This window comes from Balearica regulorum, chromosome 16, assembly GCF_011004875.1.
Source record: "Balearica regulorum gibbericeps isolate bBalReg1 chromosome 16, bBalReg1.pri, whole genome shotgun sequence".
NCBI lineage: Eukaryota > Metazoa > Chordata > Aves > Gruiformes > Gruidae > Balearica > Balearica regulorum.
In genome coordinates this window covers 5,637,893-5,657,493 of record NC_046199.1, presented here as the reverse complement: position 1 = coordinate 5,657,493, position 19,601 = coordinate 5,637,893, and the positions used below count along the sequence as shown (strand labels likewise).

Below are 19,601 nucleotides of genomic sequence, written 5' to 3'. Positions count from 1 at the left end.
GATGTACGCGCTGCACCGAGGGATGGATGTGCCCCACCAAGGACGAGGACAAAGACAAAATGAACTGCCCAGGGTCACTCGCAAGTCGCTCTGGAGGCCCTCCTGCCTCCTGTCCTGGTTCTCCAAAGCATTTGCTGCAGCAGGGCAATTGCAACATTTACTGTCATGTTTAGACTTCGGAGCTATCAGGAACTGCTGAAGATAACCTATCCCTTACTTCAACACAATCTAAAGCAAAATGGTTCACTTAACCCTTATTTTTCTGGTTTGGAGGAATCCTTTTCCTTAAGGCGTTCTTGGCTAGCAATTTGGGCTGCAGAATTTTTGGGACAACACATTACTCCTCGTCAATCCCCTCTCATGAAGGACGTACAAGCCAGGGTGGACTGAAACACTCGCTTTTGCTCAGCCACCAAGCACACTTACACCAGAGACACTTTTACTCTTTGGTTGCTTCACAGCTCAGAAAGCCACAGTTTATGCTCAACTGTTAGCGTAAGAATCAAGCCTAGACCTTAAGTGAGGGGTGCAGTGCACGTGCTCCCGCCTGCATCACAGTCACAGGCAGGTGGGCAGAATCATCTTCTGGAGATTTTCGACAAAGAATTGCTCAGGGAACAGCTCAGAGTTACTTCAGTAGACTGGGTCAAGAGCAAAGAAAATCTTTTGGTGCAATCTGTGACAAATTCACACTGCAGACAGAGAACTTCATGTACTGTACTCCATCCTTATACTGAGTCAGTGCCCCTAGCAGAAGGTTTTTCCGCCTCCAACTGCTCTTTGTACCATCATTAGAAAGGTGCAAACAACACAATTTGTGATGCAAAGTCAACAGCTGCTTACTGCATGCAAACTTTCAAGACAGGTGAATCAGGGAAAAAACAGGGGCAAACAACTCTAATTCCTAGTCCTTAGAGAGGCTAACAGAAACTTCTTCATTTTTTAATATATCTGAAATTGATATTATTTTGGGGCATAAGACGACTTTCAGTTCTAAAAACTGCACTAGCCAACAGGAAAACTGCTGTGTTGTCAGAAATAATTACACTGCAATGATGTCAACTAGAAAAATATTTTCATTTGCTGGCTGTGTAAATCACCAGAATTTTTGAATTCACTAAAAAAGTTTGTAAAGACTCCCTGAAATCCTGACACTTCCTCAGTGCAAGAGCTATGTCTGAACAGTAGCTCACGCAGGGCCTGCATTCACACCACCACCACAGAGGGCACGGCTGGCATGTTTGACTATCCTGGGTTTGACCCAGAACAAGAGCTCCCCTCAAGCAAAAATTTTACAGAAGATCAAAAAAAGCAGTTGCATTGAAATGCTTCTCTTGCAGCAAGCAATGCCTAGCCTCCTGTCAGCAGTCAGGATCACACACACTTTATACACATGGGAGTGGTACAAGCTGTGCTCAGCGTCCTCCGTGGAGAGGCTCTAATGGCATTCGTTCAAAGCCTTTTATTAACCATCCTTTGACAACATGATGTGGCTTTGGCCAGTGCTCGTCTGCTGCTTGCTGTAGGGAGGAAAGACTTGAAGAGGCAGCACCCTTGGGAACAACATAAGGCCTCTGCAATCCTCAGTATTAGAGTATAAATTGAGCCGGCAAGACAGAAAGGTGGTTGGTACAAGCTTTAAATCACCTCTGCCAAGCTGTACTACTGTTTTACACACTGGAATCATCTGGATTCTACTACTACTTGTTTAATATCATGCCTACTAACCTGAATTGATGGGGAAGCATGAACCAAAATCTTATAAAAAGTTTGTTTCAGAAGACCAGGCATTTATATTATTTTTATCACACTCAAGCTGGTTCCTCACTGCAGGAGCAACTCCCACACTGATTCCAGCTGGTGTGGTGGGGTTTTTTTTTCTACCTACAATAATTTATTTCAAGTCTAGAGCTGCACTGGATTGATACAGCCCAATTTCACCTCTATTCCCGTTGTGGGTGAGTTAAGTGATGGCTCACCCACGTCAGGCTAATTCCAACCGTTGTCTGCAAGCATCTTATCAGTCAGCTTTGCCACAAGTCCCACTCTCAAGACAAGGGAGGGAATTCAATTCCCCTGCCTTGAGACATTACCATAATTAGCATACAAGAAGAAACCTGATTCCAGCTAAAATACACAAGAAAGTAAACAAAAGGTAAATGTTTAATGACAGTTGAGATTTCCACGCTTTAACAGTACTCCTGAGTCTTCTGAAAGGAAGGGATAGAAGATGTAGAACAAAGCATCACCACAGCACTGTAGGTCACAGTAGCTTTAAAAGTGAGTTTTAAATTAAGGCTATGATTGCAATACTTAAATAACTACTAAGTACAGCTCCTAGACATGGTGCACCAAATTCCACTGCAAGTCTTCAATTTACAGCAGTAGACACCAAATGTTACTTTACAGCAGTAGACACCAAATGTTACTTTAAGTCCTTGATTTTAATCTCATTATGCACCTGTAATCTGTTTATTTTGTTAAATCCAGGTTAAGTCTCACTAACTGGCAACTGTTAAATCACACTGATACTGATACCTGAATATAAAATGTAACTGTTAATGCAAGATAATATGCTGTGGTTGTTTTGTTATGCATAAACTCCTAACTTTTTTAATTAAAAAGCTCCACACAATATATTATCAGTTTGTTGAGGCTTTTTATTGGGTTTGGTTTGGGTTGTTTGTTTTTTGTTGTTTTTTTTAAACTAATGGCTTGCATCTTTGGATGGAAATCAGAGTTTTATTAAATGCACAGCCAACATTTTCATATTCCACCTCATGCAAAACTCACATCTGCCTTGAATGAGACTTATGAAGGGTAGAAAAACATTTACTTAATTTATTTCACATCTAAAGTCTACTGAAAGAAAGCAAGCATAATCCTTGGAAATTGATCTGCACCAACTGCTTCTGGTTACCTCTTTCCTCCATTTTAAGAGTAGTCCTTTTTTTACCTATACAGAAATAACTAGGTGTGAAAAGTTAGCTTTCTTTTTTTCAGTTTTCAAATAGCTTCCAATATCATAGTCACTAAAGCTGTTTAAACTGAAGGAAATATGCTGCAGGTGCAGTCATCAAAAGTTCGTTTATCACTGCACTTCAAACTCCCAAGTGCTTAACTAATGACTTCCATCATATCAGAGGTTCTGCTTTATAATACTGCAACATGATCACACTCTCTACTTTTCAAGTTTTCTGAACATGAAACCTAACATTATCTAAATATTTTAAGAGGTTGGTTGGTGAGAGGGTTAGACACATGCTCGAAAAGCTATGAGCACTACAGAAGTAACCATACAGATCCAAGACTTTGCTTCTCCTCTTTACTATAACCCAAAATGAGAAAAACAAGTTATATAGCTTATTTTCAGGAGTATTCCAAATGAAAAATTAAGAAATATTTCTTTCCACTTGATTACTTGACTGCAGAAATAGGCAAAGGAAACAAGAGGAACGTCTAAGGCTATTTACAATCTGATAATTTATTCCTGAATGATTCAGCTGTAAGACTAGGAAAAACTATTTTTAAAAGTTTCTTGGCTGCCAGTTTTATATATATTGAGGTAAATTTTTAAAATGTTATTATGATTCTTATTAGAGTCAAAATTAAATCAATACACCTGTGAAAATTTATTATGATTTTTACATTAAAGACTAATATCACTTAGAAAGCTGTAGCCACTCCAGCTGATTTAGCTGCTTGCTCCTATGCAAACAGCCCAGAGCACAGCCGTACTGTTCCCTTCTGTCCTCCCCTTCCAACTATTTCAAGCCTGTGCTAGACAAAACCACTTCTGGGAGTGAAAGCCCCATCCAGGTACGCAGCAGCAGCAGAAAGCAATGCTCACACTCTTCAGAGTAAGTTCTGCATTACCCCAAAGAGCACAGCAACCCAAATACATCTAACCTGTTTGAGTTTGCATGCATTTCAGCACCCTTACCTTGCAAGTTTTAAAGTGTACCAATTTATTTTTGAACTTGGATCTGTTTTACAACTAGCAATTATCTTACTTCCTGTGTTCCAGTCCCTGGCAGACCAGAAAAAACTCCCTCTTTTTCCTGTGATCACAACTGTGACCTGTGATCACCTTTTACTTGATACTATCAGAAGTAAAATGCACCCATACTGCAACACTGGAGCCTTAAGCTTTCCTTAATGATTGTGGTAGTACTAAGTAAAGCCTGTAAGTGGGAAAACTGCATGATGAGTAGCCCTAACACCATAAGAAAAATTAATAGGAATAACCTATTCTGAAAATCAGCTAATGACATGAGATACTTAACTTCACATGCCATTCTCAAAACTAAGCAGCTGCATGGACAGATCAAGGTACTCCTGGAGAAAGAGGCATAGTAAAATTGAACAGTAACATTCTCTTCTAATGTCTCCCAAATTTGTTGGGGACAACAAATTCAAACTGGTTTCCTAGAGATGAAACAGCTCAGTAGTACGCTCAAGAAAGGATCTACGACCAGAAAAACAGTTCAACGTAGGTTTTCACAGCAAGAGACTTTGAGATTACCTTGAGATTAAAATATAAAACAAGATACTTTCTGCCACTACAGCCTGTGACTAGAATCTGGTCTGCTAGCACTTTACAGTAAGACAGCTACCCCGATAAAAAAAAAATAAATTGCAGTTTCTGTAGGTGAAAGCAGTAACCACAGAAAAGTAAGACAAGGAGACAATTTGCTAATACTAAACATCACATTCCCAGAAAAATCTAACTTTGCTACTGTGAAAACCATGCAGTTAATGCCAAGTCCAGCATTTGTTCCAACAAGGAGTGCATTAGAAGTTGTTTTATGAACTACATGTGCATCTGACATACAAAAGTAATTCTGCTCTAAGTGCAAGGGAAAACTGTAGTGACCTACAGGGAGGAAACATCATTTGCTTCTCTGTGTGCAAAGACACTTGACAACCTATTTCTGTACTGATGCCTTTTTGGAGTATCAATCACCTCAAGTAATTTGATCTGAATTTAGTTCTGTACATAAACAAACCCATTCAGATCACGGGATTTAGGAAATCACATACCTGCAGTTAGCAAAGTGCTAACCATGCTACCTAATAATAAACTATTTGGATACCTGGCAGTGATGGGGAAGAGACAGTTAAGATTTAAGAAACAGCTTATCAAATGAAGAACTGAGAAAGCATCAATTGACACTTGCTGACCAAATGACACTGACTTCAGAACATGGAAATAAGAGACCTATGAGAAACCTAGAAATGACACAAACTTGCATTCATTTTTAAACCTTTGAACACTTCTCGGATGCTTAGAAGAAAGCCCTCTGAATACCAGATCTTGTCTGAACTGTGAGCTAGTGGAAAAGTTACCTTTCCAGTCTCTGAAGCGACTATGATAAAAGTCACAATTATACTTGTTTGCAGTCCATGTACTACAATTTTTTTAAAGTACTTTTTTCAGTACTGGGGAAAAACAGCTAGTGAGGGCTTCTTTGACTCTGTTCTACAGAGCTAATTACCAAAAACTAATTCCAGAGCTGTGCTGAAACCAAACTGTTAATACACACAAAAAGCCACTATAAAACCTCAGTTGAGAAAAAAAAAAATCAAATAGCAAATTTATTTCAGCTCCACTCAAAAAGTAAATATTTGACATGTGCAAGTCAGTAGACTTCTTCCCTAGGACTCCTCTATAAAAATGAAATGGAGAAGTGTTCCTTTCCCCAGTTCAATGGCCCTCCCAAAACACAAACACACTGATGTTATGCAAAGAGGACTCCTTGAACTACACACTAATGAGTTCCCTTTGGAATTTAAGGTTTCTTAGCCTGGATTAGAGCCTGAGCATGAGGCTCCTGTGCTTGGGTGGGTGGGTGGGGTATTTACAAAAAGGGAGAAAACCCACAAGAACTCAAATTAAAAACAAACTAATTCTGCTGTTAATAAATGGGGCTCACATCTGTTTTGAACACTGTTTCATGTTCTTGTGAAATACAGCTACAGGGAACTTATTTCACAAAACAATGCTCCACAGCTTCATTCTCTATAAAGGAATCTGTTTAAAAATACACACTTTAGCTTCAGGACACCAAGACCTTGTAAACTTCCTGATCCTTTGGAAATGTGGCCAGGGCATTAGTATGTTTCTCATTCTAACCAAGTCCACTGGTGAGCAATGGGCAAAGCCCAACACAAATCAGCTCCTAGGAGATCCAATCCCCCTTCTGAACTAGCCATCCCTGCCGTCAACACCAAACGTAACCTATTTGCTCAAATGCACGCAGAACAGATTCAGTCACGTGCAAAGACGACACCAGCAGCTTTGAAGAAAAATTTATCAGATTCCGGAAAGAGGTAAATATTGCACTGGATGAGTGCTGTAAAAGAGGCCTACTCATGAACACAGCGAAGACAGTATTTAACTCAGGCTATCATTCAACAATAAATTAACTTTTTTCTCTACACACGCAAGCTCACGCTTTGACAGTGATGGATAGTGAAACCATGAACTGAAGATTTTGCATCACTGGACAAGAGTCAACACAGGACTGGGCAGGAGGGAAGGGGCAAACATGTTAGACACAGAAGGCAATGCTTGAAAAAGCTGAAGAATGACAGCTTTACATCCTCATTTATGAAACAAGAAATTGATGGATTCAATTCAAGTGCTTCTGCCTTTTGCCTAAGATTCAACTTAAGCATTAAATTACTGGGATAGCCAGCTTATTGCTAGCTGCAGTCTCCATCCACTGCCAGACAACCTACAGACTGGGGCAAACAAGACTATACCACGCTGGGTTCTCCCAAGACCACATGCTGACAACTGAAGCCAAGCATAGGGAATCAAGCACCAAGCTGTACTTTCCTCTTTATACCTAGACAATTAGAACAGTCTAAAACCTAGAAAGAAGCTTCCTTTAGATACAAGTGATGCTGAATAAGCCTACTATGATTATAAAAGAAAAACACTGTTTATGACAGCTACCAAACTCCAGAGAACAGCATATTTTAAATTAGAAGACTGTATCTACTCATAAAAACAGGTATTTCAAGGACAGCTTGCTTATGCTTCCCTAATGAAGTGCAGGTGACATACACAGCTATGATACGATTCAGACAAAAATGCTAGCTCATCTGAGAGGCTTCCTGGGTTTGGAGTAGGAAGAACACAGAAGGATGTAAGAAAGCAGAAGCGAAAAAGACTCCTGAAAAATGCCTGTTATCCACATTCACATCCAAAGGTATCCTGGGCAGCTGGAGAGATGTTCCAATCTGCTGGAGCAAGACAAAGTAACCCAAACACCTACACAGCTCCAGTACGACAACTTGCAAATATCAGAATTACATCCTGACTCTGATTTGTGCCAGTGCTTCTTTACCAAAAAGATGGATCAAGATGACACCTACCAGATTGGGCAACACTGCAGAAGTTAATCGAGGTCACTGTTGTTAAGAGTTCATCTCTTGCATTGTATCTGTAGTCATAGGAACCTACTGCCTCTGGATCTACCAATTTACACTTGTGTACTGGAGCACAACTTGCACCTTACTTTTTCTACTGCCCAAAAGCATTCAAAACTTTTTGCTCTTTATACTGGAGGTGCACTGTTAGCAAACTGAAGGACTTCAGTTTTTAGCATTGGTTTTGACTAAGAATCAAGGAGAAACATCAGTAAAGAAAGCTTATTCTGATCCACACATAAAAGGGTTTCCTGTGTACAAGATGCATTACAACAGATACAGCACACTAAACAGCCTCATTGACATTCTCAGTCCTCAGAAGAGGAGCAGGCAGCTTTTTATTCCCCATCTGGTGGTCATTAACTCTAGTGTACAAATCTCAGAGTACGTCACTAGTACTACTCCATCCCTCCATTTTGTACACAATGCTTGTGTTGCAGTGAATCATACCCTCACACGGATCTCCAAAGAGCTCCTGCTTCCAGTTTCCCAAAAGGCTAGATTAAAATGAAGAGTGCTCGTCTAACTTGTAAGCGTACCTGCTTAGGCAAGTTAAAACTGGTACCTGCCCATCCCAGCTGTTTTATCTCTCCAATAATTGATCTTACTCACACACTTGCTAACATTCACAAACTAGAAGACATAGTATGCTCTTCCTAATGCTCAAGGCACAGTTAGGAGACACTCATAACAAGGTGGCATGTATGGTGCAAGAGACTAACCTGGAGAGTACTTGATACTGGAATGCTGCACACAGAGCAGGAAACCACTGATCTCCCTGCTGTAAATCCAGTAACTTCACTAGCTGCAAAACTTCAGTATTTGTGAAATAATTTAGTACCACAGAAAAAAAATGTAGGCTTTAGGTCCCAAGATGAGTTCTGCATTCAAGAAAAAATTACAACATATGCAAAAACTGTAGAAGCTTTTTTTTCACTGCCCTTTGCTAACCACCTCAGTCCTCAGCTGGAGAGAGAATTAAAAATTGAAAACAAAAGTCCAAGTTGGAATTGAATCTTAGTCCTAGCCAGACAGCTTGGTATCTATTTCTGTGCTGGAAGAAATCACTCTCACCCTGTTCTTATTTCTCCACCCCTGAGAAGAGCATAGTACTCCCTCTTCTTCTACCCTGTTGCCTATTTAAACAGCATGCCCTCAGGACAGAATAACAATGCATAGCACAAAGGACCTTAATCCCAGGAACAGTATCCCTGTGTAACAGAATGTCCCTCCCCTGTCTTCAGCTTCAGAAGAGCCTCTACGTATTCAACCCTTCATCTTCACATAGCCTGACCAGAGCACCAAGCAATACAGACTATGGTGATAGCTGGCAAGACAGCATTCACACAAAACCAGAAGCTGGAATAAGAATTGCCAGCTTACTTTGCTACTAATCTCCCCAAGGGCAGAAAGAACTCCATCCATTGCAGAGCAGATGAAGGAAGGTAGCCCTCCTACCTGGTTATCAGGTGTCCAAACCATCTCATGTCACAAGCTATGTAACAGAGTGTCCCCCTGCCACCACCCGTACTTTTCTCCTCCCAAAACTCTGCTTGCAGACCACAAAAATAGAAGCCTCTTAGCTGTTCTACCCTAACTCCAGATATCTCAGCATTTCAGTTAGAAGACCACTACATGTTTCTCAACGCTATTTCCAGATACTTAAAAGTCTGCAACATATACCATACTTCAATGGTGAAAAAAACAAGAGCACCCACTTTTCCCTCACCCTGTCCCCTAAAAGGTCTTTTTAGGCCACCTGTCCAAAACAAGAAACTGCAACCTCAGAGGAACATGAACAGCTGTTTTGACAAGTCCGGCCCTTGTTCAAATACTGGAATATAAGCCTTGAGTAGTAATACATTACCATCAATAAGAAGTTCAACTAAAGTACATTGCCCTGGCCCTAAAGCACAGGTCATCTATTCCATGTTACATACAAAGGAAAAACTACCACATTGTCATTCAAATTTAAAAGGTGTACAGAAGAAAAGTGGCAAATAAAGGAAGAAAAATGGTCCTGGATAATACCCTACAAGTTCCTATTCTCATGTGTCAGAAGCAGTGTTAGCTAATAGATCAGAGTAAGTGACAAACGCCAGGAAAAATTAAAAAGCTGTCTGTCCTTGGGTATTGCTCCATTCCTATTAATTATATTCATGACTTCTTACCATGAAGCCATGTCTCTGGTCAAGTGTCTAAAAAAATTCTTTTTAAAAATTCTTAAAATTATTCCAATTAGACGCTGCCACACATCTTCTAGCTGCACCAAACTGACCAGCATTTGGATGGAAACAAGACAACTTCCAATCCCATGCACTGTACACTAAGTAGTGGAGTGAGCCCAACACTTTGGAAATTACAAGTCTTTTGATAAGACTCATTGCAGAGCAGCCAGACAAGCCATGCTCATGCATTAGCCCAGTGGGTTTCAGACAGGACAAGCTGTATGTATGCAGTCTTATCCACACTGAACACGAGACCTCGTATTTCATTTGTTTCTACCATTTATTCCCTAACACAGAAAAATGCTCTACCACTGAGGTCCCAGATGCTTGCTGCAAAAATTTGCAAGACTGTGCAAATCAATGGTTGGTATTTCAAAATGAGCAATAAGTAGTAAAAGTCACCAGGGTCTTATTTTTAGAAAAGTAGGGGGGAAATTGCATTACAGGAGAAAAAGGGACATTTTGAAGAATCACAACTATGCCTTCATTGAGAATGTAAGAGTCTTGCTCCCCCAAATAAAGTTGTACTATCTGCTAATTATTGTGTGTCTGTAAGAGATTGTGTCAGCTGTACACTGCAGCTGATGAGACCTAACAGACACTTAGCTAGTATATTCTCACCATGAAGCGTGTCTTTAATGGACATAGATATGACCAAGCCAAAGATGAGTTACACAGACTGATCAAAATATTTTAGTGAATCTACAAGTACACTCCAAGCTTTCCTGAGGCAGAAATCAATCTCTCTTCAGTCATGGAAAGATACAGCCAGCTGCAGAATCACTCTGCTGCAGCACTGAATTCCATGAATGTCCATCTGTCTTTAACAGGCAATCATCTATGTTGGGTACAATTATGAAGGAGCAAATCTTCATCTTTTCGTGGGCACCATGAAGCTTAGCATTCTGCAACACTGCTAGAGAAGGAAGCCATTGTCTTTATAACACTCCCTAAAAAAAACCCTTCTCTGACGAAGGTATGGTAAAAATACATGTACACCCACACTGCTCACAACTGCACAAAGCATATGGTAAGCTTGTGAACATGAATACATTCAGGTAAAGTATACCGATAAGGAATCCAAAAAGATCTACCAGTCAGAAGCTTTGTGAGAAGCAACTTTTGGCTCCAAGACTGACAGAGCCTTCTATTAAAACCATGTCCCAATGGCCTGATGCTGTCCCTCTTTACCCTGCAATCATCCCAATTTCAGAAGTTACCATCTTCAAACTTAAAAACATATTTAAGTACTTTAGGTGGAGACACAGGTTGTTTTTCTTGATGAGGTATGCCCTGCTGAGGCTGAATGACAAGCACCTGCACTAACTTTCCTGCTATGCCTCCCATATTTGAGCCTGCACTGCCCCCATCCCATCCAGATAGGCATTTCAGACATTTTCCAGCCCCCGCCTCCAACGCTTTTCAACACAGGAGTAAAGCATACTCAGTGCTGTCCATCCTTGTGACTCCATGTTGGGAACTGGCATCTTTGAAAGAACAGCAGCTGTCAGTATAAGTTAATTGTCTAAACTGAACTAATACTGGGACCATCTTCAAGTGAACCTACTGAGACAATTAACAAAGGAAACTTCCCCAGGGTGAAGCAACAGTATCATGGTATTCATGAGAGCTGTCTGGCCATTTCTTCTCTTTCACACACAGTATGCTATCCTAGCAGACAAACAGGCCTTGAGGTGATGGAAGACATCACTAGAACTTTGCAGTAACACTCCAACAAATTGTGAGGCAATTCTTATTTGAACCCCTGTCCCTCTTTTACTCATCTTTCCTCATCACAGGACTTCATCTCTATCATTAGGTATTAATAAGGAACTAATTGCCAAGGTCTCCCACATCCCCAAAAGCATCAAGTCTGATCTCCACCAGTAGTGCTGGAGGATCTCCCAGAATATTGTTTATTGCAAGGACTGGCACAAAACTGTATTTCATATCATCACTCCTGCTGGCACTGCAACACAGACTGAGGTTTAACAAAATACTACCTTTATCCCAAAGAAATCCGAGACTCATTGATGTTAAGTAGGTGTTACAAAAGCACAAGTGTCAGGAAGACTGACTGCAGCTCCATACTCACCACTTTCATTCTCAGATCTGGAGCTCTCACTTGTTCATCAGCTGAGTAGCTTCAGAAGCCAATTTTAGAAATAAAATTAACTTGAATATGCCTGTATGCTCATGTTTCTAAAGTCAACAGTAACTTTCAACAGCACTTTATACCTTGCAGGTCACAGGAATACAAGCTTAACTTCACCCTTTCTTTTCACTTCCAAATGTCCTAACTCTCGCTGTGGCACCAGAAGATATTACTGCAGTTCACTCTATGATCATTAGTTTAAAAAGCAAGCATTCAAGATGAAAATATTTCCAACTATAAATCTGATTAAATCCACTGGAACTATTTAGTATTTATGTCAGCCAGGACATTTTGAACAAATGTTGTGCTAAAAATACTGTAGTCTCATACACACTGGGAAACCACTACTACAACTTGTTCAGCTCAACTACTAAATAGCAGGAGCCTGCAGCAGAAAAGGCTCACTCTGCTCTGCCCAGAACAGCACTTCAACACAGTATTAATTCCAATGTTCAACCAGTGACAGACAGTGAAAGCCACCAGAGGCACATGCGGTGGGAGCTCCCTGGAGCAGTTAATAGCAGAGTAAGGACAGCAGTATCTGGGAATACAGTTTAAAAGGAATAATCCTGCTGTAGCAAAGAACTGGGGTTTAAACTGATTTTTCTAGTTGTTCTTTCAAGTCTATGTCCTTTTCCTGTTCTCTTAACAGGAAGAAGCATTTTGAAATCTAATGATGATACATATTTAAACGCTGACAGTGCTAAACAGCTCAGAATGGATAGTCGTGCAGGGAGAAGGTACGGCAGGGCATATTTGTCATATGCCGCTGTCTCAGTCAAATGAAACAGCCTCAGAAAAGCAAGGTGATAAACACCAATTTCTACAACCAATATCCTCTCTCAGATTTGGAAACCTAAGACACAGTCCTTCAAAACCACAGGCAGGAGCAGAATACATAATGCTAAATAGCATTTTGCTCCCATGTTTCAGAGTGTGAGGTTTTCTATAAAATTTGGGGCAGTTTCTATAAAACTAGCAGCTGCAAAGGCAATTCAATTTAATAAGCCAATAAATATTTCTGAATGACTGCATGTCTTACAAGGATATGAGAAATTGTATTAGCACAATCAGCTCAAGCAGACTTGAAAGAGAAACCAACCCATCTTGAAAAGCCACTGAAAAAAATCTGCACTGATTTCTTATGTTAAATTGTCCTTTTCTTAAATAGTCACTGTATCATTAAAGTCCATCCCTGCAGTCCAATAACAAAAAAGCAGATATGCTGCTAGAGCTCTGCTGATTTTAGCAGAACTACAGGAATTTATAACAGTGGTAAGAATCTGACCTGGAGCCTCTCTCTAATAGGGCAGTGGCTTGTGCTATTTCAGCAGGTATTACTTTAACAGGAATCCAGTGAAATCATTAACAGAGGAATTTGAGTCAATGAGATGTTAAGTACTTGCTATAATTACATATTATTGCAGTTTCTGCTGACAGCACAACTCAGGAGGTTGGAATTAAATGAACTATCCCACAAATATCTGAAGTCACAGTTGTAAATGAAATTAAATCTGAATTTGTGTTCGATCATATTTATGAACTGTGTGCCTAATTTAGGTGAAGCCATGTAAAAAGCTGCACTTTTACATTGGTCCCCTGGTTAAAAATTGTTCATTTTTTACAAAGTAAACAAAGTAGCCCTGATAGCATATTAATAACAGATATCGCTTAACACTGTAGTAAAAGGAAAAACATCTTAAGAAAATCTGCTGGAAGTAGGAAGCACACAGGCCATTAACCCCCAAAACACATCTTCCAGCACATTTAGGTAATTCTGCTGAGTTTTAACAAAAACAAAAGTTGGCCAGAGCTAACAGAAATGCATTCAACTCCCCACTCCCACAAGACACCCATTAAGTTTTAACCCGAACGCTGAATGTGTCAGAACAATTAACACAACAGACCTCAAGGTCTTTAGTAAAGCCCTTCTGAGGCTACCGCTGGGAAAATAGACGCAAACAACTGATGTAGCACATGATATTTAGGAGCAGCTTTTCCACAATACATTTATTTACATTTCTGAGAGGCATCAGAAATGATCCATTAACATCAGAGCACCCTCACTTGTAACAATTTGAAGATTCCTACAGTAAAGCTACACTGTTACATTCTACAAGCCCTGCAACAGACTGCTGTGAACATGTTGAAAATCAACACAAAACCAAATTAAGAAATTTTGCAGCAATTGGGGTCTGACGTTAAATACTTCTAAAATAAAAAAGCTAAATGGTTTCAGACTTAAAACTACCCCAAGTATTGTTCTGCGGCTGCGGGCAGCACTTCTTACAATGCAGGCTCATCACCCAGCACTGCAGTCTGGAAGGGAACAGGGAGTGACTCAAGGCTTGTATTGGAAGGAACAAATTACATTCTTCAGGATTCACATCTCCATGTATCACAAAAAAGGGAAAGGAAATTTTCAGTGGAGATATCAATCTGCATCTAAATACCATTAACTACCTTTTGTGTTTTGGATCTCTTGCCAAACATTTGACATTTAAACACGCTGGTGAGGACACGCTCCCAAGGAACTTAAAAGACAGTTTCGCCCTGACGTGCACAAGACAGAGCACGAGAGTTTACCTTCAAGCTTCCTAACTTCACCAAGTCTGTTTAGTACAGTGGCTCTAACAGCAGCACTAAGGTACACAGAGCCTTATGTCAGAAGTGGCCCTGCTCTCCTTCAAAAAAAACCTCTCGCCCATCCAGAAGGCACCAACGAAGCAGCAGCGAGGCAGAACAAATCTGGTCTCCAACAGGCTACTTCACAGCCATTGAAAAATCTTAAGGATCTCCACTAGGGTGCTTTTCAGTTTGCTAGCATCTAAATCGCCCCCACCTTTTACATGCACAGCTCTAACACACACAAAACCTAAGTTTAATGCAAAACACGCTGAAATTCTGTAACTTGTAGGGCATTTGTTCAGCACTCTTGCTATTTAATTTAAGTTTCCCTCTTGCTTACTCCCCTTCATATCTTCACCCCGATATATACAGAGGTGCCATATGAGCACTCAGGCCAACATAAAAACCTGCCAGTTTCTGATAAGATGCTGCAGCAGCAAGGGTTTCTTCCCCCCACCCCCCAAAAAAAAATTCACTGTTAAAGCAAGCCCCTCCCTTCAAGCATGTTTGATTTCCAGAAGCCATCTCTATGACGCTGGACAATCAAATTCATATTTTACTCCTGTTAATATACCACAGTGGTTATTACAGTGATACCGGCTGTAAACTGCATTTTAACATTATTGGTCAAGTCAACCAAAGGAGAAAAAACTGCTTAGGGTGATGTCTTCCTGCACAGAAGAGAGGTGGATTTTACAGGAGTTCTGATCGCAGGCTGATGAACAGCCAAGACACTAACAGCAGTTAGTGGAAATTAGTAGCTTTGGAACACAGTTTGATTATTTTGCAAACAAAAGTAATTTTTATCTACTGCACTCTGCAAACACAATGGGAGAACAGAAAGTCAAGATAAATCACTTTTAGTCTCAACATTGTCCTCAGTAGTAAGGTTGCTATGTTCCACCTTAATAAAGCTCTTAAAGACAACTCAATAGAGTCCAAACAGATTTTGCATCTGAAGTGATCTCCAATTTTACCAAGTGAGAAAAAATAAATCAGGATGATTCCCTCCAAGTACATAGTTGTGACTCAATATTCACATCTGTGAAGAAGGGGTCATTTTCAATGACCAAGCCATACTTGGAAATGACAGTTTTAGACTACCATTTCCCTTCCACAATGCTGAAGGCTGTGAGGACATTACTCGCAAAAAAGGCTCCCTGTTTCAGTGCAATATTGTTCTCAGGATGATTTGCAAACAGGCACTGCTAGGACTGAAGATGGAAAATTCTTTACAGTGCGTACTGATACTAAAAATACAGTTAAGGTGAAAAAAATACCCACTATGGCCAAATTAAACAGGAGGGAGAATCTGGATATTGAGATGGAATGCAATTACCCAAGTTGGAATTTGCCCAGGACACTCTTGCTTAAAGTGATCTGGCTATTTGACGACAAGAAATAGCCAGGAACACGTATTTACTGCTGGCATCCTCTCTCATACCTAATACTACCCTGCTATCAATGAAACGGGTGTGTAATCAGATCCAAGCTCTCAGCTACAACCACTGTGCTCCCTGGTGACCTGCAATGGCCTAGCAGATCCACCCCCACCCACCTTACCTCAGCTGCAACAACCTGTGTGATCACCATCTCAGGTAGTATGTCCATTGACCCAGTTATGAACATTAGGAAAAACAGGAAGCTTCAAAGTACTTAAGCTGCTCTATTACTGATAGGCTATCCAGAAGTCACCCCAAACATTATTAACAAAAATGTTTACTGCTGGTACATTCAACATTTAGAATGACTCAGTACCAGCCCCCAGAAAAACTTCCATTCCCCCAAAGGTAAAGAGGAAAGGCAGCCTAAAAGGAGACTTTGGCTCTACTGTTAAGCATGGCCTAACGATAATCAAAGTACAACCCAATTCTAAACATCTGGGGGTAAAAAGTACTTGAGATTCCTACCACCCACTCCGAATCTTTGCCACTAAATAGGATCAAAACAAGAATATAAGAGTTAGAGCTTCGCTGCTGTTCTCAGATCCACACGCAACAATTCCCTACACAGAGGTGCAAAGAACTCCTGTGTAGAGGAATCAAAACTCGGAGCAAGCAGTGGTGACTGGTTTTCAGGAAGATCAGTCCTGGTCACAAAGTCAGAGAGGACAGTGTCTATTCAGCATTATTCCCTTAACAAGACTAACAGGGTTACACACACCTTTCAGTGCTGAAAAGGATTTTGGATTTTAGGGGCCTCTGATCAGTCACAATGATGTTACATGACTGCCATAAAGTAATTATAATAGGAGGAAAAGGGTGCCGATACCTACACTAGTATGAATTTGTTGGGTATGCTTGATGTACCAGAAATTCAGTTTTTCTATCAAGGTGTCTTACATTAAATTTCTGTATTGAATTCCTCCAACACATGGTAGAAATAAAAACTGGAGGAGTTTTAAGTGCTGTATACTTAAAACCCTTACAAGAATAAAACAGCACATGGCTACAACAGAAGAGAAAAATCCCTCCAAGATGTTCACTGGAAGCTGGAGTGGAAAGGTCAAATATGCATCATTTCCCCTATATAAATCAGTACATAACTAAAACCTATGAGGGAGTACTTTTCCCTAAATAAAGATGATTCTTAAGCAAATATTTCCCAGCATAAGAAGGCTACAAGTATTCAAATACATGCTTATATTTAAGTTGCTTCAAGAGTTCCTTCTGTACTTCCTGGGAAATCCACTTTGTTAAGAATTATTCTTAGAACCCTACTATAGATTCAGAATGGAAATAAAAGTTCTAAAACTGCACATTTGCTACTGCTTGCTCCTATTGCACACACACACAATCACATTCCAATGAACTGACAGAAAGGTGCACCCAAATGTAGATTTGTAAATATTTACACGCAGTAACCTACAAAGCAACCAGGCACATGGACATCATCCAGAGAATGTGTTAAAAATCAGTATAAGTCAAGCAGGTATCTTCAACCATTTTTTTTTGTCCTCTACCACCTCACCAGTCAGAGGACAGCTCAGAATTCCTTACACATCCCGAACAGTGACAATAACACATACACACAAAGGTAGGCTGTGTGGCCTCAACTGCCCTCCACCCTGCTTAAACCCTTCAATTTGTCACCTACCAACTTGGGGGGGAATTACAATTAGCTTGCTTCCTAGAAAAATGAATAAACAATCAGAAAAAGTTAGCAGCCATCAGGCTGATTAGAAAAGATAATATTATGCGTGCATATATATGAATATAAATATATAGAGACATATAAGTGCATATATTCATATATAAATACATACATATATATAAAATTACAGGACGCCTATAATGTTTCTGAACGAAATGAACAGTTAGCATGCAAACTTTCAGAAGTGATGCTGTCTACCTTTCTGGAATTGTCTGCACTATTTGGTTTTATGGTTTTTTTTTAATGCAGGCTTATTTTAATTAAAAAGCCCCACCCAACAAGGTAAAGTTACATCAATTAAGTAGCAAAGAAAGAAATAAGACTGATCTTAAAATGGATGCAGCAGATTCTTTTAAAGAGCAACATGTTGCAATCACCTTTCATTTTAGGGGAAGGGAGGGATTCCCTGAAAGGAACAGAGACGGGGAGCAGTGGGGGGAGGGAGGCTGCGATAAAAAACGGCTTAGGAATTTATTTTAGTTAAAAACTTTGCTTTCCCCTCCGTTAAGAAGGGGCTGGGGGCCGGGGATCGCCGCCTGGTGCCTCTGTAGAAGGCTCCTCTCCGGCAGCTCGGGGAGGAGGAGAAGGAGAGAAAGCCACACAGAAGAGAGGAGAAAAAGAAAATGGCGCAGAGACTAAGTCCCGACCGTCGACAAGGCGACTTTCCAGGGAGGAATCGGGGCCCAAAGGGGATTCCGGGAGAGCCGATGGGCTCGGATCGGGGGCCTCCGGTGCCCCCACTAGAGGAAGCGGGGGTCGGAGGGGAGCGAGGCCGCCGGGAAAGGGGCGCTTTTGGCAGCTCGATGGGAACAATGGGGCCGGTGAGCGAGAAGCCGGGACTTAGTCTCTGGGACGCCATGTCTGTGCGCGGCCGGCGCGGCGAGGCGAGGGGCGCGCCGGGGCCACACTCACCGTTCGCTCGGAAATCCGCCTCGATCTGCGGGGAGAGGAGACAGGGAGAGACCGTGAAAAACGCCGTCCCGCCGGGGGATTTTTTTTTGGGGGGGGAAGGAAGGGAGGACACGCTGGATTTCCCCCCCTCCTTCATTCTCATTTTTAGGGAAATTAAATACCAAATGAGAAATAACCAGCGCGACGCATAAGGTGCCCTCCGTGGCGGGGGGGAGCGGGGTGAGCCGTCCCCCGGCACTCGTACAGCTCCCGGGGTGACCCCCACACCCCCCCCCAGGGGAGCGAGCCAGGGGGAGGTAGCCAGCCGCCCTCCTCCCCTTCTCCCAGGGGGTCACACATGTGTCCCCTCTCCCCCACCGCCCCCCACCTGGGCAGAAACCTGGGCCCGGGGCGGAGTGGGGCTCGGTGGATGGGGGGCGCCCATCCCGACGGGGGGGCGGACAGGCCGGGTTGACAGGGCTCTCCCCAGACGCGTGGGCTACCCCGGGCGGGGGCAGGCAGGGGGCAGCAGCAGGGCACGTCTCCCCTCACGAAGGGTTAAGGCGAGGGAGGGGGAGAATCAGCCAGACCCCCAGGGCGACCCTAAGGGGAAGTAAGGACCCTGCGGCCTCGGTGGCGAGAGTCCCCCGGGAGCAGGCCCCCCGCGGGCGGTTAAGGGGCGCTTACCTGGGAATCGTTGTGCAGCTGGTCCCCGCTCATGCCGGAGGGCGCGGAAGGCCTAACGGAGCGGAGCAGGAGGAGAGGAGAGCTGAGGAGAGGAGAGCCGCGCCGCTGGGGACGCGCGGAGCCTTGACGCGACGGAGAGCGCAGCCCTGTCTCCACAGCGGTTGTGTAACAGACTAAGTCCTCATTTCGGCGCACTGCGCAGGCGCGCTGCCTTTTACCCGCGGGGCGGGGCCAAGACTGAACGTTGGGACGGGAGTTGGGAAACGGCAGTTCGTGTATTTGCATCCGAGCCACACCCCCCCGCGCGCGAGCCGGCAACATTTGCATACAGACCACGCCCCGCCCCCCTGCTCCCTCCGAACGCAACCGACCCGCTCGCCCCATCCCGCGCACGCTGCGCCGGCTCGCTTTTTACATAT

The 19,601-nt window shown here is 42.2% G+C and overlaps 1 protein-coding gene across 1 annotated transcript in view; it reads right to left on the bottom strand.

Annotated features, from left to right (window-relative positions):
* TOP1 (DNA topoisomerase I) overlaps positions 1-19,381 on the bottom strand; it is a 67,973-nt gene extending 48,592 nt beyond the window's left edge. The window contains exons 1-2 of the mRNA XM_075769158.1: positions 19,183-19,381; positions 18,517-18,541 (exon numbers count right to left, since the gene is read on the bottom strand). Of these exons, the coding sequence (XP_075625273.1) occupies positions 18,517-18,541; positions 19,183-19,215 (58 nt within the window). The 5' untranslated portion in view covers positions 19,216-19,381. The remainder of the gene's footprint in view (positions 1-18,516; positions 18,542-19,182) is intronic.
* Positions 19,382-19,601: the final 220 nt, after the last annotated feature.